The following is an 18,599-nucleotide window of genomic DNA, read 5'->3' on the forward strand; positions in this document are numbered from 1 at the left end:
AAACTTAGAAAAATGTTGTCACAACATGATCTGGAGCTTATAATCCATGCGTTTGTGTCTTCTCGCCTGGACTATTGTAACAGTTTATTTTCATGTCTTAACAAGAAGGAGCTGTCTCGCCTGCAGTTGATTCAGAACTCTGCAGTGAGAATTCTGACCCGCTCAAGTAGAAGAACTCACATTTCTCCGATCCTTAAAACTCTTCACTGGCTTCCAGTTTCTTTCAGGATCAATTTTAAAATTATTGTTCTTACTTTCAGAGCTATTCATGGTCAGGCTCCTCCTTACATCACTGATCTGATCCAGCCTTACACCCCAGCTCGGGCTCTGAGGTCTGTGGATCAGAATCTGCTGATGGTTCCACGCACACGGCTCAGGACCAGAGGAGAGAAATCCTTCCAGACTGTTGCTCCTAAGCTCTGGAACTATCTTCCTCTCTCTTTGCGCTTGATGGAGTCTATTGACTCTTTCAAGAAACATCTTTAGACGTTTTTATTTGTTTAGGCTTTTCCTTGATTTTCTGGATCTCATGTTGTATTATCAGTTCTATCTTAAAGTATATACTTTATTGATTGTTTAATTGTTTTAGCTGGAAAAGCGCTATATAAATACAAATTACTTACTTACTTACTTACTTTGCAGTCAATAATTATAAAAAAAAGGCTCACAAATAATACACATTTCTATATATAAAATACACAAGTTAAACTGTCCTTGTTATTTTTGATGATAGTATTTATCTGATCTTGATTTCCCACTTTCACTAACATTTGTAATCCTCTTTAGAAAAACACGGAATTAAGAAAGAACCACAATTGTTTGCATAGCAATGTTGCGTAGAGCCCACTGTGTGTTCCATGCAGACAATGGGCGGCGTGACTAGATAAGCTTTGAGCTTCTCCCGCTGTTTTCCTTTTCGGAACATGCATGTTATATGTGAACTATGATGAAATGATAAAATGTGAACCAAACTGTCATGCCCGAAATAAACGATTCATTCTCTCATCTATTTCCACTCCAAGGACACAAGATATTATTTTGAGGACAACAACGTACAGGTGGTGGGTAGAGAGGGAAGAGGGTTTGAAAGAAGATGTCTTCCCTCTCTCAACAGAGGTGGGGGTCTCTGGTATTAGTAAGTAGTTGAGTAAAGGTTATTTGTAAATCTCCTTTCTAGACCAGGGTCACAAAGCGCTTTAACAATCAAAAACAAAATACAGGTAAAATGCATGCTTCAAAGGGTCAAGATACATAAGAAAAACACAGGAGTCTCAGGTAATCAAGGAAAAGCCTGAACAAATAAAAGTGTACTCTTGAAGGAGTCAGTAGATCATCAAACACAGAGGGAGAGGAAGATCGTTCCAAAGCTGAGGAGCAACAGCCTGGAAGGATTTCTCTACTCTGGTCCTGAACCGTGTTCAGGAAACCATCAGCAGATTCTGATCCACAGACCTCAGAGCCCGAGCTGGGGTGTAAGGCTGGATCAGATCACTGATGTAAGGAGGAGTCTGACCATGAATAGATCTGAAAGTAAGAACCAGAATTTTATAGTTGATCCTAAAAGAAACTGGCAGCCAGTAAAGAGTTGTAAGGATCGCGGAAATGTGAGTTCTTCTACTAGAGCGGCTCAGAATTCTCACTGCAGAGTTTTGCATCAACTGCAGGCGAGACAGCTCCTTCTTGTTTAGACATAAGATCTGCTCAGAACACTTGCCTCGCTTTTGAACTACTTTATACTTTTTTTAGTAGAAGAGACCTACTCCCAGACAGTATCTTATAGAATATCTTGTTCTGTTAATGGTGGCCCCACATAAACAACCAAGTTCATCTTGTATACTTCATCAAGGAAGGGAACTATGCCCTGGATTCATGGACCAGAAGTCTTGAGGGTCAGAGACAAACAAACACAAAGTGGTGGACTGGAAGACACAATCTTCTGTGGTGAATAATAGAAGTCTTGAAGTAGGAATAACCATTTTTATTTATTTAAAAGACACTTGACAGGAACAGAAATAACAAGAGTGGTGAAGACCAGATGGTTGTGGATCACGAGTCAGTTCACAGCTCAGACTTGAGCAGTTTCTTCGCCTTCTGCATGTTGCTGATCACTGGGAGACAGAGAGACCAACTTGTTAGAAAGTGCCGTAAACCCAAAAACTTCACTTGTATCTTGTGTCACTTACAGAGTTTGACGTCAGTGGGTTCGTAGGCGTACATCCGGTTGGCATAGCGACCCACAATGTCAGCCCTGACAGTCATAGCTGGGTCTGAAGAGAGACAAACTGGGTCAGAGAAACATTCCCGACTGAACCAGTCCAGGCTGAAGCAAGTTTGCATCCATGAAGCTATGGTTTGTTAGTTTGCATGAAAGTGTAACTAAAACTAAACCTAGGACAGAAAACAACAGAAATATAGATATATTGTGGTCATTATTGCATCTTCTTTTAATTTATATACTTTCAAAATACACAGTATTTAACTAACTAACTAACTGTTACAAGCTGATATTTTAGGATGATAGAGAAAACACAGATTATTGCAGCACTGTTAAGATAAAAGTGTTGTTCTTTTTTTGTTAAAATGAAAAATCACCTCAATTATTTATGAATGATATTGTTAAGAAATAGAAAGAAAAATGTCTTACCAACGAAAATGATCCTGGGAACGTACTGACCATCAGGAGACAAATGTTTGTCGGTAGTTTCATACTGTCGGTCAAAGATAAGTCATGAAATCATTAAACCATTAATATTTCGACATTCATGTCATACACCAGAAAACATAAAGCTTTTCTATATATTGCTGATCAATGATAATCATTGACAGACTGTTCACTTCACAACATGTTTCACTCTAACATAAATTCTTTTGATTGTTTTTTGGTGTTGAAATGAGCAGAAGAAAGAACGTACCACCAGGTTGATGGCAATAAAATCTTCATCCACAATCTTCTGCAGCTCGTTGTCCTCAGAAAACACTTTCTTCAGAGCTGCAGCAAAAAAACATGTTTAACATTCAAGTCAACAACAAACACAGCTGAACAGACTTTCTAGTCATGTTTTTTTTCTTCCAGTTTTCAAAGTTATGTTCTAGTCATGGACATGATGCAAGCAGTTATTTAACTTATTCACGCTTTCTCTGCAGCTTAAAATCATTTTCTATTCAGAAAGTGATGTCTGACCTTGACTGTGAGGGCAGTCTTCGTAGTGAAAGAGGACCATCAGAGGCTTGTTCCTGCACACAGACCACGTGTCACTCAACTTCTCAGCACTTTCTAAGAGAGGAGCTGTTTCTCACCTGGACCTGGACCAGTACAGAGCCTCCTCATACGTCTGGGCCCAGATCAGCTGATCACCCCAACCTAGTGAGAGATCACACGTCAGCGTCACAAAGATGCTGCAGCTGAAGATGACCTCACTGACCTCTGGACAGCGTCTGAGGGATACGCTTTCCGGATTTGGGGAAGTATTTGCCGGTGGTGGCACACACGGCCATGAGCACCAGGAGCAGAGACAGAGCAGCCTTGATCATTTTGGAATGGATTCAAGTTCTTGCTGTGAAGAAAAGATTGATGAAGCAAACTGTGATAAAGTGTTTAAACACAAATGCAAGTGTATTATTTTCATCATGTTTGGTCTATTTAGCTACACATTCACTGTATTTATTACATTTTATTAACATAAAAACACAACTACGAACAATAAAATCTTTAAACAATCTTAAGAGAAAGATGAAAATAAGTAACACCAGGAGTGAGTGTGTCATATATGTGCTCCAGGTGAAAAAGAGTGAAAGTGTCTCACCTATTCCTGAAGTGAAAGAGAGCGGATGAAGAGCTGGACCACAGTTCCTGAATCTGCTGTATCTTCACTTTCACCTGCCGACTATTTAAGCACCTGTTCAATCCTGACTCCGCCTCCCTTTCTTCATGCATCCCATTAGAGATCTGAAGAATTCCGGGTCAAACAATTCCGTGAAAGGCGCGTCAGTGTTTGAAGATCAACAATTATTTTTACTCTAATTCAGATCCTGAAAGAACGGATCAGATTAATATAGTGGAAGTTACATCCGTTACTGTTCTTCTTACAGTAACTTAATGGTATTCTTAGCCATGAAACGCACATGCACTATTTTAATCTTCTTTAAATGTTGCAGATCTTCTTTTTTTCACATAATCTTTTTGAAGATTTCATTTGTCATCAGTAATTTATTCAATCCCAATAATATCAATTTATTTTAAGATTTTCATTAACTTACCATATTTTTATTCACTCACTTGCCTTAATTTATTTTGTCTGATCCCTGAACGTTGTTCTTATTTATCTTAATCTTGTTTAATTTTTCTTCTTTTCATTTATGTGACAAAATTATTTTAAATTACTTTGGATATTTTCGACTATGTCTATTAAATCTTCTTATTATTTATATTGTAAATTTCCATGGATTCTAAACTCGCTCAGGTTTATTATATTTTTTATGTTTTCTTCTACTTTCAGTTATAAAAACAATAAAGCTCCAGATGTGTTTGTGATGTCGTCGTACATTGTAACGTCTGAAGTTTATAACTTTTGCTGTTTTATGTTTTGTGATGATAAAGTTTAACACTCATTTGTGTAAGTTTCACCATTAACAAGGTTTTTTCTCTTATTGTTACTGATCTTATCGTGAAGAAAGATTGACATTAATGCTGTTCTTTACTCGCAATATATCTATTTTTACAGATAAGTGTCTTAGTTTCATTTATATCTTGTCATCTATTTATCCTTCTGCTCTGGTACATTATACTACATGTGTGCTAGTACAATAAAGTGCCATGAACATACAAAATGTAGCTGAATATAAACTTTAATATTCAATAAAATAATCATTTGCTTTTACTCATTTTATTAGTTATCATTATTGGTAATGTGATACACACTATAAATGAAAGGAGAAAAGGTGACAATGTGGCCATGATGTAGTTCTCTGTTCTCCTGCTGTCATGAATGGATGCTTTGTTTCTGTGAATGCTGAATCAGCTCTCTGACATCCTGGAGACTCCCTCGCTCACACACTCAGGTGCTGCCGGAAAACAAATCCAGAGTATCTGCTCCTCAAACACCTTAAGTGTTGCCGATTACTTAAATAAGGTAACTACAAGTTCACTTACTTTCTAGCAGGCGTGGACGAGGTATTCTAATTTAATGAAGAATATATTAAATGATTAAAAGGTCACTGTGTACTTGAATAAAAGTCAGAACAGTCAGCTTTTTAAATACATTTAAAAAAGAAAAGGTGCACAGTAAAGTAATATGTTCATACCTGGTGAGCACACAAAACACCATGAAACACATTGAACTACAGCAGATGCAGATTCAGTTTTTAAAAAATCATCCTGTAACTAAAGCTCTTAAACAAATGAACACTTCGATTCTGAAGACAATCTGACGATTGTGTTTAATGAAAACTCGCGGAAAGCACCAGAAACCCAATTTTCTGTTAATATATTTAATTAACCACCAACAATTTAATGTAATTCACAATAAAAGTGAGATATTTTTATTTGGTTGATACAGAAGTATAAGGGCAGCAGTGATAGACAAGCAGACTTTTGCAGACAATAATATAAAAAGAGTCACAAATAACACACATTTCTATATATAAAAAGTTAAACTGTCCTTGTTATTTTTAGGTTTGTCATTTGAAAGAAAATAAAGTATTTATCTGATCTTAATTTCCCACTTTCACTAACATTTGTAATCCTCTTTACAAAAACACGGAATTAAGAAAGAAGCACAATTGTTTGTATAGCAATGTTGCGTAGAGCCCAGTGTGTGTTCCATGCAGACACTTGAAGGAAGTGAGGTGTTTGTCTTTTCAAAATAAAAGCATTACCTCAATGTCGCGAAAGGAATTCCGGGCCTAATAGCAAAAATGACATGAAATCCTGAACCAGTAAATGACGGATCACGTTTAGATGTCACGTCTCTTCTCTGTGGCGTCAATAAACAATTTCTTCAAATACATGATAAACAATGAATCTCGGTCTTTATGTAACGCAGGGTTGTAGAGAAACAATGTACAAATAATTCCCAATAAATTGTATATAGTGTAATAAAATTAACTTAATTATTCGCAGTAAAGCGGCTCCTTTGACTATACAATCTTCTGCGGCACAGATATTTTTATGTAAAAATATATAAATATATGTATATGTGTGGGTATTTTATTATCTTCAGACACTTTACTTTGAATATATATATTGATCAACTCGTACACACTTATATTTTGTTTGACCAATCCTAGTACATGTTATAAGATGTAATTCTATCCAGTGATGCATTAATTCAAAACCAGAAGGTGAGGTTTACCTTATTAGTGTTTATCAATCTCAATTATTAATGAAAATGTGCTTTATTTTATTAAAATGAATAGTGAGTCAGATATAGAATCTGAGTGAGCCGCCAGAGACAGTAGTTGGTTTTGAAGCAGGATGCTGGAAGAACACCTCAGCACTCTTCACATTTGACTGGGTGTGTTGACAGTTCTCTGGTCAATATTGAAACTGTGGGCTGGGTTTAAACACTTCACATTCAGCAGCTGCAGTGAGCCCTGCCCTAACAACACGGATGTGACCCTCCTCCAAACGACACACAAACAAACAGTCACTGAGCACAAACGGATGCAACAACCTGGTATAACACGGCAGAGCAGTTGCATGTAATAGTTTTATGTCATTATCATGTTTGAAAACGAGTTAACACATAACCCTTACATCTGAGAAAAGACACCAAATAAGTGAGTTCTTATATTATTATATTGGCCACCTTACAACGGAGAAATGCAGTATTAATAGGTCTAAATATGATCATGACAATGACAGACATGTTACCGATGTTTTCTTTGCATTCCATTCAAACCAATGGATTTGAATCCATTAATAATGGGGCGTTCTAATGGTCAGCCGTCTTTCTGCTTTTGTTCGTGAACGCTTATGCATTCATTTTTATGTAACAGGTTGAATTTCTCAGTTTTCACTTTTCAATAAAATACTAAGAGTTAAGTTAAGATTAGTTTTACAGCAGTTATGTGTTTGCAAGTGTCATTTTAGTCACCATTGGAGCACTTGCTAAGCTAACTATATAGCGAGCAATTTGGCTTTAGGTTACACTGTAGTGATGAGAGGAAGTCAAACCAACTATTGTATCAGTGCATTACATTGCCAAGGAAGAATAATAAATTTAAAAAAACAATAACATTTAATCATTTATTCATCAGTTTTGTACAAAAAAAAAAAAAAGAAATCTCCAAACCCCACCAAATATGCATGTGTATTCTGTTGGGAAACAGGAATACCACATTACTGACAAAAGCTGAACTTCTTAAAAAGGAGCACTGCTCTCCACAATGTATCAAAATTAAAAATACAGGAGGGTGAGAAAAAGAAACAGTACATTCTTACAGTCTCATAAGAGATGTCAAAGGTATTTTTTTCACAGAAAAAAAGTTGATTTGTCTGATGGCAGATGGTTTCATATTGACACAGAGGTGGGCAAGGCCATAGATAAGTCTGTAGTCATAAATCCCTCTAAACGACATCACTTCTCACATCGAGCTCATGATTGTCATGTTGGCATGATAAACGTTGTGCACACTACAGTTTATGCTGAGGCACAAGAGTGACAGCTCACAGTGCTGTCACCGTGTCACAATCAATGACTTTCCTCAACGGTTGAAAAAAAAAAAACGCACATTGATCTTCAGGCTTCATGTTTCACATGATCAGGTGGGATGGTAAACGTTGCATCCATCACCCGACAGCACCATTCTTCAGTCCGTCTGAGCGTCTGCTTTAGACCGAGCACCTTTACGTAACATCCAGCGAGGTTTCCACTTAGTGGCCGTGCTGGTTGTTAGCCGGATGGTTAGGAGGTAGCGGAGGTCCATTTATCCCGGGATGGTAGAAAGCACAGTTGCTCTCGTACCTGCAGTTTCCCTTCATCATGAAGTGGCGACAGACTGGACGCATGGACATGTCTGCAGCAAAGACAACCTTCGGTTACACATCTTTACATTACAACACTTAGGATAATCACATTGCTTTGACAATACATGAACACTAAGATTGACAAAGGATGCAAGACATATTGAGGATGTTTGGTTTGCCTATTAAACAGCTTTTTGAAGGACTAAAAGTTTTTTCAATGTAAAGAAAAATAAACTCGGAATAGAATCAAAGGCAGGATTCAGGCGTCATATGGTATGGTTTCTTCAGTTGTAATTCAAGAAATGTTTTTAAAATCGTTCATTTCGATGGGCTGTTTGATTATTCTTACATTATTTTTGTTGTATTTTTCAGACCTGGAATTTATAACTTTGATCTTTTATTTATTGGGTAAATTAAAAAACAAAAACAAAAAAACATTTTCATTAGTTTGTTTTTATTTATTATTATTATTATTTATTTTAAGAACTATTAAACGAAAATGTCTCACTATTTTTACTATTTTGTTTACTGGTTCTCAATTGTATAACACAATTCTAAAACCATTTCTACAGAGGCACTTGTATTTAGGGAAAAGTTAATGTCATGTTGCGATATCACCACAAGGTGGTGCAGGCGGTGATCTTAAATGTAGCAGCATTGTGATGGAGGGCGTTTTGACACATGCCGAAAATGACGTCATTGCACGTGTAAATAAATCGTACATCATCTCAGCCAATAAAAACGTGTGCTGGCCTAATCTTAATCCAGAAGAAGTTGGCCTCTTATAAGATGATGTTCATGCGAGTGTCAGCTTCAGTACATACCGTTCATGTTGTTGTGTCCCCCTCGTGGACCGCCTCGTCCTCTGCCTCTGAAGCCCTGCTCTCCTCCTCTGCCTCGGCCTCCTCTGTGGAAGTGCCCCCCTCTGTGTGGTCCGCCTCGCATGGAGTCGTCGCCCCAGTAGTTGCCGTTCTCCCCTCCGCGTCCCTGACCCGGCGGTGGTCCCATCATCCGTGCGCCTCCCCCTGCGTTGAAGGGTGGTCCGTGGTTGTGGGGTGGCGGCGGGTGAGTGAAGCGGGGTGGCGGGCCGGTGGGTGGAAAACCGCTGTTCATAGCCATCTGCATGTTCATGTTGTTCATGCCGGGGTTGTGAGGCATCATACCTGGATGGACTGAAGAGAAACAAGACGATGGTTTAAGAAACAGTGGTTTTTATTTCCGGGGCTAGTGCATTAGAACTCACCTGGAGGCATCCCAGCCTGGTTGTGGGTCTGCTGCAGAGAGCCGAGAAGCTGCTTGATCTTGTCTGAGAAGTTGGGCTGCTTGATGAGGTCTTCTGCCGACTGGTTACCAGAACTTCCCTGGAAACATAAAGAATCACCTGTTACGGCTGCTGCGGGTTGTGACTGAACAAAATTCAGACAACATTGGACTGAGTTTTACCATGATGGACGAGAGCAGGTCCTGTACATTGACTGAAGATGGAACCGAGATGTTGCTGTTGTTGGCGTCCTGAGGGCCGCGAGGACCGTTGTTCAAGTTTCCCATCAAGTTAGCGAGTACTGGCGGCAGCTTGGAGCTCTCATTAGGACCGAGCGGACCCGTGGTGTCCATGGGCTCAGCATAGTTCTCCTCTGGCATTGTTGAGTCCTGCATGGAAACAACACACGTTAAAAAAGAACTCTTATGACCCGATTTGACCTTGAGCAGACTCAAAATACCATTAGTAGGGCTGTAAGAAAACAGGGATACACTTAAATACCACACTATTTTTTCAAAATACAATAGATATGCAACGGCACTGGATTGATTTCATTTGCATTTCAAATCAGATTATTTTTTTATCAATGTTCTTTTATGGTTTATATTTTAATGAAGTGTAGATACATTAATTTGCAAATATTCCCATCGTTTGTTCATTGTTGGACTGCGACTTAACTTCCAGCCACTAGATGGCAGAAAAAATCACATCCTCCAGTTTATAACAATTTAATCCTGCAAGATCTCTATGATGACTGAGGACAAGAGGATACAGTCTACTACAGTAGCTTTTAAAAGCTGATTTTTGTAAAGTACTTGGGCAATACTACAAATATATCCTTGTTCCGATAGTATAACATTATATTATAAATAACTATTAGTGAGAAAATCTGTGCCCTTCATACCACAAAACCCCAACTCAAGTTTCAGGCACATGTTGCAAGAATCTCAACAAGCTCTATATATCGATCATTGATTCAATACTTGCCTCATCAAGGGGGATGAGTCGAGGGGGCATGGGTTCATAAGGCTCTGGGTCCGGCTCATGTGGGCTGTCAGGCACACTGATGACAAGAACAGGTCAGTATACCACGAGGAGGAATAAACAGAATGTCTGTGTCTCAGGGTCTCACCTTTCTTTACTGAGGAAGATCTCCTGCAGGATTCCCATCTCACGGTCCCTTTGCGTGAGCTTCTCTGTGCTGTTGGCTCCAAAAATCACTAGACTTCCCGTCAGCGTCAGTGGCCGCGGTGGAGTAAACGGTACCCTCTCCTCCATGGTGTCGTGCGACTGTCTCCGTGCCATCTCAAAGGTTTGCCGGTCCATCATCAGCTCACGTTTGGCCGCTTCACCAAAGTCCTTGATCTTGTTGACATTGACTGAAGGGAAATAAAGATCGATATTTTATCATTAGACTGTTTCCAGTGAGAAAAATATGTTGTTCGACTTTTCGTAAAATCTATAGGAAATATTCACCTCTTTCCGTTTCATCCAAATCGAAGTAAAAGTAATTTTTCAGCTGCTCTTCCTCTGCCCAGTGAACCGTCTTCTTTTTCTTGCCCTTTTTGGTCAAGCGCTCCTCGTCTGCACTGGGTTCTGCCAGAGCGTTAGGTTTGCTTCCTGTACAAACCAAGAAGAAAAAAATAGTCAGAAGTCAGTCACCAGGGCAAGACATATTTCAGTTTAAGCCAAGACAAAGTTTCACCTTCTGAAGGCTCCTGGTCGTCGGAGGGCACTGGTGTTCCCGGTCGATCTGGCTCCTGGTTCTCATCAGAAGTAGCAGCAGCTGAGCCGCTCTCTGGTGACAAGGGTTTGGCAGAGGAGGAGTACGACTGCTTGATGTCAAACGGATTTCCCTTTAGAGAGGAAGACAACAGAAGCTGGGTTAGGCTTTTTTTTTTTAAATCAAGAAAAATCAGGCAAAAATAAAAGGCATGCTGAGCAGACCCCGCTACCTTATTTGTGGTGGGTGAAACTGCCTTGACGCTACCCGGAGGACCGGGTTTCTTCTTTTTGATCTTGATTCCTGGTACTGGGGCAGAGTTCAGAGCATCCAGGAACCCTGTGCACTCCATGGCTGCAATGCGATGAGAAACGATTAGCACTCCTGCGTGACTTCTAGCAGATGTTTATTCACACTTACGTTGGGCTGGAATGATCTTCACTTTAATCTCTTTAGCAGAGTTGGATGGCATATTTAAAGGTTTGTATTTCTTCTCCAAGGGTGGCATGTCAAACGGGCCGGTGCTGTTACAGATACAAATGTTGATGTTAATAACAGACCACAATAGGTTCCTGACCAAATTGTGTGTAAGCAAAAGAACATACAGTAGAATGAAAAATTTTGGGCACCCCTGTACATTTTCATGATTTTCCTTTATAAATCATTGGTTGTTTGGATAAAAAATTCCAGTTAAATATATCTTATAGGAGACAAACACAGTGATAGTTGAGAAGTGAAATAAAGTTTATATTATTTACAGAAAGTGTGCAAGAATTATTTAAACGAAATTAGGCATGTGCATAAATTTAGGCATCACAAAAAAAAATTACTCAATATTTTGTGCATCCTCCTCCTTCAGAAATAACAGTCTCTAAACGCTTCCTATAGCTTCCAATAAGGGTCTGGATTCTGGTGGAAGGTATTTTGGACCATTCTTCTTTACAGATCCTCTCCAGTTCAGTCAGGTTTGATGGTTTCCGAGCATGGACCGCCCACTTTAAATCACACCATAAATTTTCAATAATATTCAGGTCTGGGGACTGAGATGGCCATTCCAGAACGTTATACTTGTTCCTCTGCATGAACGCCATAGTAGATTTTGAGCAGTGTTTAGGATCATTGTCTTGTTGAAAGATCCAGCCCCGGCGCAACTTCAACTTTGTTACTGATTCCTGGACATTGTTCTCCAGAATCTGCTGATATTGAGAGGAATCCATGCGCCCCTCAACTTTAACAAGATCCCCCGTCCCTGCACTGGCCACACAGCCCCACAGCATGATGGAATCACCACCAAATTTTACTGTAGGCAGCAAGTTCTTTTCTTGGAATGCGGTGTTCTTTTTCCGCCATGCATAACGCCTGGTTATGCCCAAATAACTCTATTTTAGTTTCATCAGTCCACAGCACCTTATTCCAAAATGAAGCTGGCTTGTCCAAATGTGCTTTAACAAACCTCAAGCGACCCCATTTGTGGCGTGTGCAGAGAAAAGGCTTTTTCCGCATTACTCTTCCATAAAGCATCTCCTTGTGTAAAGTGCGCTGTATAATTAAACGATGCACAGTGACACCATCTGCAGCAAGTTGATGTTGCAGGTCTTTGGAGCTGGTCTGTGGGTGGAATGTGACTGTTCTCACCATCCTGTGCCTCTGTTTATCTGAGATTTCCCTTGGTCTGCCACTCCGGGCCTTAACTAGAACTGTGCCTGTGGTTTTACATTTCCTCACAATGTTCCTCACAGTTGAAACTGAGAGCTTAAATCTCTGAGATAGCTTTCTATATCCTTCCCCTAAACCATGATGTTGAACAATCATTGTTTTCAGGTCATTTGAGAGTTGTTTTGAGGCTCCCATGTTGCCACTCTTCAGAGAAGATGCAAAGAGGAGAAACACTTACAATTGGCCTCCTTAAATACCCTTTCAGGTCAAGGGTCACTGAGGTTACCAAACCAATTTTGGGTCCCAATAATTAGTGCTAAAGGTATTAAAATCAATAAGATATAAGGGTGCCTAAATGTATGCACATGCCTAATTTTGTTTAAATAATTCTTGCACACTTTCTGTAAATCATATAGACTTTATTTCACTTCTCAAATATCACTGTGTTTGTCTCCTATAAGATATATTTAACTGGATTTTTGTATCCAAACAACCAATGATTTATAAAGGAAAATAATGAAAATGTACAGGGGTGCCCAAACTTTTTCATACCACTGTATTAAACGAATCAGGAACGTTTGCAACAGATGGTGTGAATGTTTGAAACACTTAAATAAAGTCATTACCTTAACCTCTTCAGCACAGGGGGCTTGATGTTGTATTTGTCACCCAGTTGTGGAGCGGGCGGAGGCTTCTTTACCGGAACAGGGTTCGGAGTGTCCATCTCTAATCCTACAACAGAGAAACAAGCGTTTTCATTTTGAGCACTCATTTGTCTAAGAACACAAAGCTATAAAAGACAATGAAAATACGATCGCTGTTATAATATGCTACATATTCCACAAGATGTTTTGATATGTTCCCAAGTTAAAGCAACTCACCCAAAAGGCAATCTTGATGAAGATTAGACAGAGCATTACTGGTTTAAAGTTCCAGAATAGCTTCACTAAGACTAGATTTGATCGGTTTAATGTGTCTTCATTGGACACTGGAGAGCAACCACTTCAGCACTGGGACTCACAGCTCATCCTCAAGGACGGAAAGCTGAGACTGGGTGACAGACTTTCCTTCAGGGCTGACCTCAGTTTAGACTATCAAAAGCATGTTCCTATATGGCATGTTGTTCGCAGGAATGTTTGCCCGGTGTTGCCACAGATACAGTCAACTTGACCTTAAAATGGATTTACAAAAGTGACTACTAAATCTTACAGCTGAACCGTTTTGCATCTCGTGTCTCTCCGTGACAGGTTCCTACAGACCTTTAAAGAAGTTGACATCTTGGTGTTTACTAATAACTAATGTACACAAAAAGATGGGTATGCTTCTTTTCAAAATATATATATATATAAATAACGTAAAGTCACTTTGTTTAGCTTATTTTATTATATTTTTATTTTGTTTATACTGTCGTTATATTCAGTTACTGTTTTGTTATTTAATGCTATCGTCCTCTTCTGTGTGCTTTTTGGTTTTTCTCTATTCCTTCTGTGCTACTGGAAAACAGAAATTTCCCTGAGAGTGTCGTCTCAAAGGGATCAATAAAGTGCAGTCTAAGTCTAATATTATATATATATATATATATATATATATATATATATATTATATATATAAAATCCTACACATCATTGTTTTGAAATACAATTCCATCTACACAAAACTGCTGTATTTACAACTTAATTGATGATGCATAGTTTCAACCCCAGTTGTAAAAGCAGGTTAGATCACGACAACATGGAATGTGAAAGTAGCTCATAAACCAGGGAACATGGTATCTGTAATGATTTCCTTCTACACAGAGCGGCAGCAGAGAGCAGAAATTAATAGATTATCAAGAAAGTAATTCATCAGTGAAACATTTTCATTCATGAGGCATCTATAGGGAGGAATAACGGTCTATACTCCTAGTCTTTGACACATTTGGATCGTAAACGACCATATTAATATTGAACAAGTATGTGGTCTGGGAATTTCATGCGACTAACAAGTTGCTTTCACACAACACGAACAGACAGAAAGCACATTGGCTTGTTGTTTCTTGAAGGAATAACTGTTTTGGTTAACATTTAAAGGAACTTTCTCGTCTACACTAGAAAACAAGGTCTAATGTTGAATTCAAATAAATAATTGTTTACCGATCGAACGGATCTTTGCGTGGCTCGGTGCATGAGCTTTAGGCTTCTCCTTCTTCTTCTCCTCCTCTGCAGTCTTGACAGGGCGAAGGGGAATTTTGTTGTCTTCCTTTTTCTTCTTCTTATCTATGATGAAACAAATAAATGAATGAATGAATGAATGAATGAATGCATGCATGAATGCAAGATCCACAAAGAACACGGTCGAAGTAGACTTACCAGCAGGGGAAGTGGCACTGCTTGTCACGCTCTGGGAATGGATCGTTGCCATCCAACCATCTACGAGAACCTTTGCCAACTTCCTCAATTCTAAAGGCAACAACAGGAGAAGATGAATACATGACACATGTACAAATATATGTGATCACATGAGGTTTAAACAAGACCAACCTTCAGTTTCAGCAGTTTTGCTCAGCTGTTTTACCAACTTTGCTGTGTTGTTCTGTGGGTCGGGCAGAAGCACAAGGTCATATAACAACACAATAGTTTTTTGAATATCGTTTGCAGTGCATTTCTAGTTCAAAACGAGTACCTGTTTGAGGTGGTCCACTTTGAGGGGCAGCTTCTGCAGGGTTAGCAGGATGAGCTGCAGCAGAGGTGTGTTGTTGGTCGATTTGGTGTAAGTAAGCCATGCGTTGAGTAACTTATAACCCCCAACGACAATAAACCTATAGAAAGCAAGATTCATTTTAATGCTGATATGTCACTTGAAAACTTCCTACAACACAATGAATACAGCAAAGATGGATCAAGCTGATAAAACATTGTCGTGATTTTATATGGCGTCAACATGCTTTCTTAACAAGTACATTACTGCCTACAACATTTTTCTGTGCATTATTGTAATATTTATGTCTTATAGATCAACTGATAGAATCAACATCTTTGTAATGACGCGCACACACACACACAACCATGTTTATTCCTTTTAATAACCACGTTAAAGTGTTTTAATTATTAGTTTTTGGTTATGCAATGTAACCAACAAATGGTTTTATATTTTATCCTTATAGACTTTATATTAGGTTGGATCTGTGTTGGTGCACAATAACTCAGTGAGGTGTACCTTTTAAGAATATCATGGGACTTTGTCTGAAGCAGAATGTTCAAGTACATGCATCGACTGACCATCTTCGAGGATGCTTTCATCAGGCTGTGGGGAGACAAAAAAAAAAGGTTAATTATCATCACAGGTGGTTTGTTGAACGAAAATATAAGTTGAACAACTCTAACCTGAAAACCTTTGGAACTCCTTCCAGGCTACGGAGTTCTCCATCTTTTCCCAGGTGAACCTCCACGCCATTTAAAATTGCTCTAGGATCCACCGGTCCCCCTGCCATTTCTGTAATAACAATGCAATTCATGAACACATGGCAACAAGGGAGCTGGGTTTTTATATTACTCCAACATGCAATAATCTTTATTTTAACAGCTTGAAAACATGAGAACAAGTGTATCAGGGGGCTGCTCCATGGAAGGCAAATTACCATTTTTGATCCCAAGCTATAATGAAACATAATATCAACCGAAAATATAAGGGCACGTAAATTATGAGACTGTCAACACTGAAAGACTACACCCACGTCCAACCACTAGAATGAAAATGTTATTTTATAAATTAAAAATAGGCTTATGAATTAAATAATATCCAAAAGATAAAATTCAGTATTTTAGCCAAACTGGAATGTGAATTTGTAACAAAAAAACTGAAAAACACATATTTACTCAAAATGTTCTGATATTACACATGTATTTCTCAGTTTATATTAGTTAAGACAATTTTTTAATCAAATAGTTTTGTATTTGAAAGTATCCCAATAACTAGGCATGGTGTATTCATTGAATTATTTCTAAAAATAATATTAGCAGTGACAACTATTACATAATAAATAGTTAAGTCAAATTTAGGATGAATTAAATGTAAACCATTTTTACCCATATGATTAGTGCTTTTTGAAATGGATTTATAAAGTGTTCAGAAGTCTAAATAATGGCTCAATGGTATGTTTCAGTATATATGGCAGATTATCAAAACAAAACAAAAAATTCCCCGCTGCCCGTTTAAAGTCGTTGCGGGAGTGAATATAAATGATGTTCCAATATTAACGTTAAAAAAAAAGGCAATTTTCAAATCTTGAAAAAAAAAATGGAATTCCAATGATTTCTCGTCATGACGTGTGAAATGTTTGCTCTTACCCGCCTCACTGTTGTTTACTAAAGCATCAGAACCTCCACAACACTGCAAATAAACTGAATGCATGTGAATATTGCAACCGTTTTCAAATTAAAATAACGTTCCCGTTTACAGGGTAAGAGCACAACGTGTCTGCTAATGACCTAAAAATAAGATTATATCCTGTAAATTCATACTAAAGCGGGGAAACAAACCCCCAAACTACAACTCGCGGTAACCGGCCAGAACAAGGGGGCTTGAACAGATGAGTGTTTGCTAAAATGGCGGCTAAGGTCTCCGGTTATACAACAAGACAAGACTCCAGCTGTTGGAAGCGTCTGTGTTGAGCTGCGTCGGGATCAGAGACCAGCCCTCCTCCCCGCACTAGGACCTCCCACTGTTAACCTCTTCGACGACACAAACAAAGATCTCCCTTCTGCCAACACAATGAAACCAACAGCGCACCAGCAGCCTGGGCTCGAGAACACAGCGCGACAGATCACAGAAGCACTTTAACACAAACACTCCGCCGCCATACAAAGTAAAAAAAAACGAAGCCGCCATCTTGAGAGTGATCTGCGAACACATACAATACGGATATGCGATTACAAAACGACGACTACAGACCTCGGGCTAATAATGCAATCTTTATGTATAGATTGCGATTCCATGAAGCAGTCCCCCTTGTACCCAAGTCCGGCTCGTTTTTAAGATTACCTACCACCCACTTATGTGGCAATCTTTATGAGGAGATTGCTCATTTTACACGACTTTCAAGTAGTAAGTGGGGGAAACAATTCGTCCATTTTGTCTCACACAAAAAGAGACGGAGCATTTAGCCTCCGCCCGCCTTTCTGTGTGAGCTCATACTAATAAACATGGCTCTACGGCGGCTGTTCTACGATCATTCCTGGTCTTAAGACCATTTTTAATTAACACCAAATTTAACTTACTATGTTACTACAGCTCCTCGGCGTCTCGGGTGTATTATAATGGACTTTTTCAGGCACTTTTTTGGTTTATCTATGGTTAACTACATATCGTCAAACTGGATTGCTTTAATACAAATTGGAGAGACTTCATATAGGTGGGGCTGCTAAAATAGTCTTTCCTGTTGGAAGAAACTGGAGGCAAAAAAAAAAGTAATCGAATGTCCAATACTTGAAGAAAAATGAAAGTTTAAGTAGTTGTTCGAAGTCCACGGTTGTTCGGTCTTCGGCAAAGGAAATTCATACCTGGAAAAGAGAAAAAATACATACAATAGATTAGGACTTTTATGACCCTTTACCCATACCTTCGCTTCTTGTGGCTCTTAATCAACTCAGTTGTCTTTAAAAGCGAAAAAAGCCTCTAGAAATGCTCTTCAATCAACCAGACTTCACTTACCTCTGACCAAATCCGGGAATGAGCTCAACTCGAAGGGAGGGGGCTCTTATACGAGTGACGTTTTAGACGTCATACGCGTAACACCCCTCGTGTTCTTGATGCTACAAAATGGCGCCACAACGACCTGTCTTTGTTTTACAAGGACAAAATGGCGACGATATGCTTTTGGGGAATAATTTCTATGATATTCGAATGACCAAGTTAGCACAAAGCACTATTTCGATTTAACTCGCATAGTACAAAACAGCCAAATAACCCCCAAACCCCAATACGTCTTGCCAAGGCACGTATTTGGTGGTTTTAAT

The 18,599-nt window shown here is 38.9% G+C and overlaps 2 protein-coding genes across 2 annotated transcripts; both read right to left on the minus strand.

The window, feature by feature from the left end:
- Window positions 1–1,963: 1,963 nt before the first annotated feature.
- On the minus strand, window positions 1,964–3,877 carry LOC148084339 (anterior gradient protein 2 homolog). The gene is made up of 8 exons (XM_087785904.1): window positions 3,804–3,877; window positions 3,423–3,554; window positions 3,298–3,361; window positions 3,182–3,234; window positions 2,913–2,989; window positions 2,645–2,708; window positions 2,184–2,267; window positions 1,964–2,108 (listed from the first exon to the last, which is right to left on the minus strand). The coding sequence occupies exons 2-8, from the start codon at window positions 3,529–3,531 to the stop codon at window positions 2,059–2,061; spliced, it is 501 nt and encodes a 166-aa protein (XP_087642030.1). The 5' UTR covers window positions 3,532–3,554; window positions 3,804–3,877; the 3' UTR covers window positions 1,964–2,058.
- A 3,355-nt stretch (window positions 3,878–7,232) lies between these two features.
- Window positions 7,233–18,177, minus strand: ppp1r10 (protein phosphatase 1, regulatory subunit 10). The gene is made up of 18 exons (XM_087787421.1): window positions 17,862–18,177; window positions 15,969–16,077; window positions 15,802–15,888; window positions 15,268–15,403; window positions 15,126–15,177; window positions 14,955–15,044; window positions 14,739–14,861; window positions 13,233–13,338; window positions 11,371–11,474; window positions 11,183–11,304; window positions 10,933–11,083; window positions 10,704–10,847; window positions 10,360–10,606; window positions 10,215–10,290; window positions 9,410–9,616; window positions 9,210–9,327; window positions 8,791–9,138; window positions 7,233–8,016 (listed from the first exon to the last, which is right to left on the minus strand). The coding sequence occupies exons 2-18, from the start codon at window positions 16,073–16,075 to the stop codon at window positions 7,874–7,876; spliced, it is 2,361 nt and encodes a 786-aa protein (XP_087643547.1). The 5' UTR covers window positions 16,076–16,077; window positions 17,862–18,177; the 3' UTR covers window positions 7,233–7,873.
- Window positions 18,178–18,599: the final 422 nt, after the last annotated feature.

The sequence above is a fragment of the Callionymus lyra genome, chromosome 3 (genome assembly GCF_982586985.1).
Source record: "Callionymus lyra chromosome 3, fCalLyr1.hap1.1, whole genome shotgun sequence".
Lineage (NCBI taxonomy): Eukaryota > Metazoa > Chordata > Actinopteri > Syngnathiformes > Callionymidae > Callionymus > Callionymus lyra.

What these genes read in the sequence shown, in the direction of transcription:
- LOC148084339 (XM_087785904.1), bottom strand. Translation starts at nt 3,531, where the DNA reads ATGATCAAGGCTGCTCTGTCTCTGCTCCTGGTGCTCATGGCCGTGTGT. An exon ending in AGACTGCCCTCACAGTCAAG is followed by an intron (nt 2,990 to 3,181) that starts GTCAGACATCAC and finishes TTTTTGCTGCAG; the next exon opens with CTCTGAAGAAAGTGTTTTCT. An exon ending in TTATTGCCATCAACCTGGTG is followed by an intron (nt 2,709 to 2,912) that starts GTACGTTCTTTC and finishes TTTGACCGACAG; the next exon opens with TATGAAACTACCGACAAACA.
- ppp1r10 (XM_087787421.1), bottom strand. Translation starts at nt 16,075, where the DNA reads ATGGCAGGGGGACCGGTGGATCCTAGAGCAATTTTAAATGGCGTGGAG. An exon ending in TCCCATGATATTCTTAAAAG is followed by an intron (nt 15,404 to 15,801) that starts GTACACCTCACT and finishes TGCTTTCTATAG; the next exon opens with GTTTATTGTCGTTGGGGGTT. An exon ending in CCAGGCTGGGATGCCTCCAG is followed by an intron (nt 9,139 to 9,209) that starts GTGAGTTCTAAT and finishes GTTTCTCTTCAG; the next exon opens with TCCATCCAGGTATGATGCCT.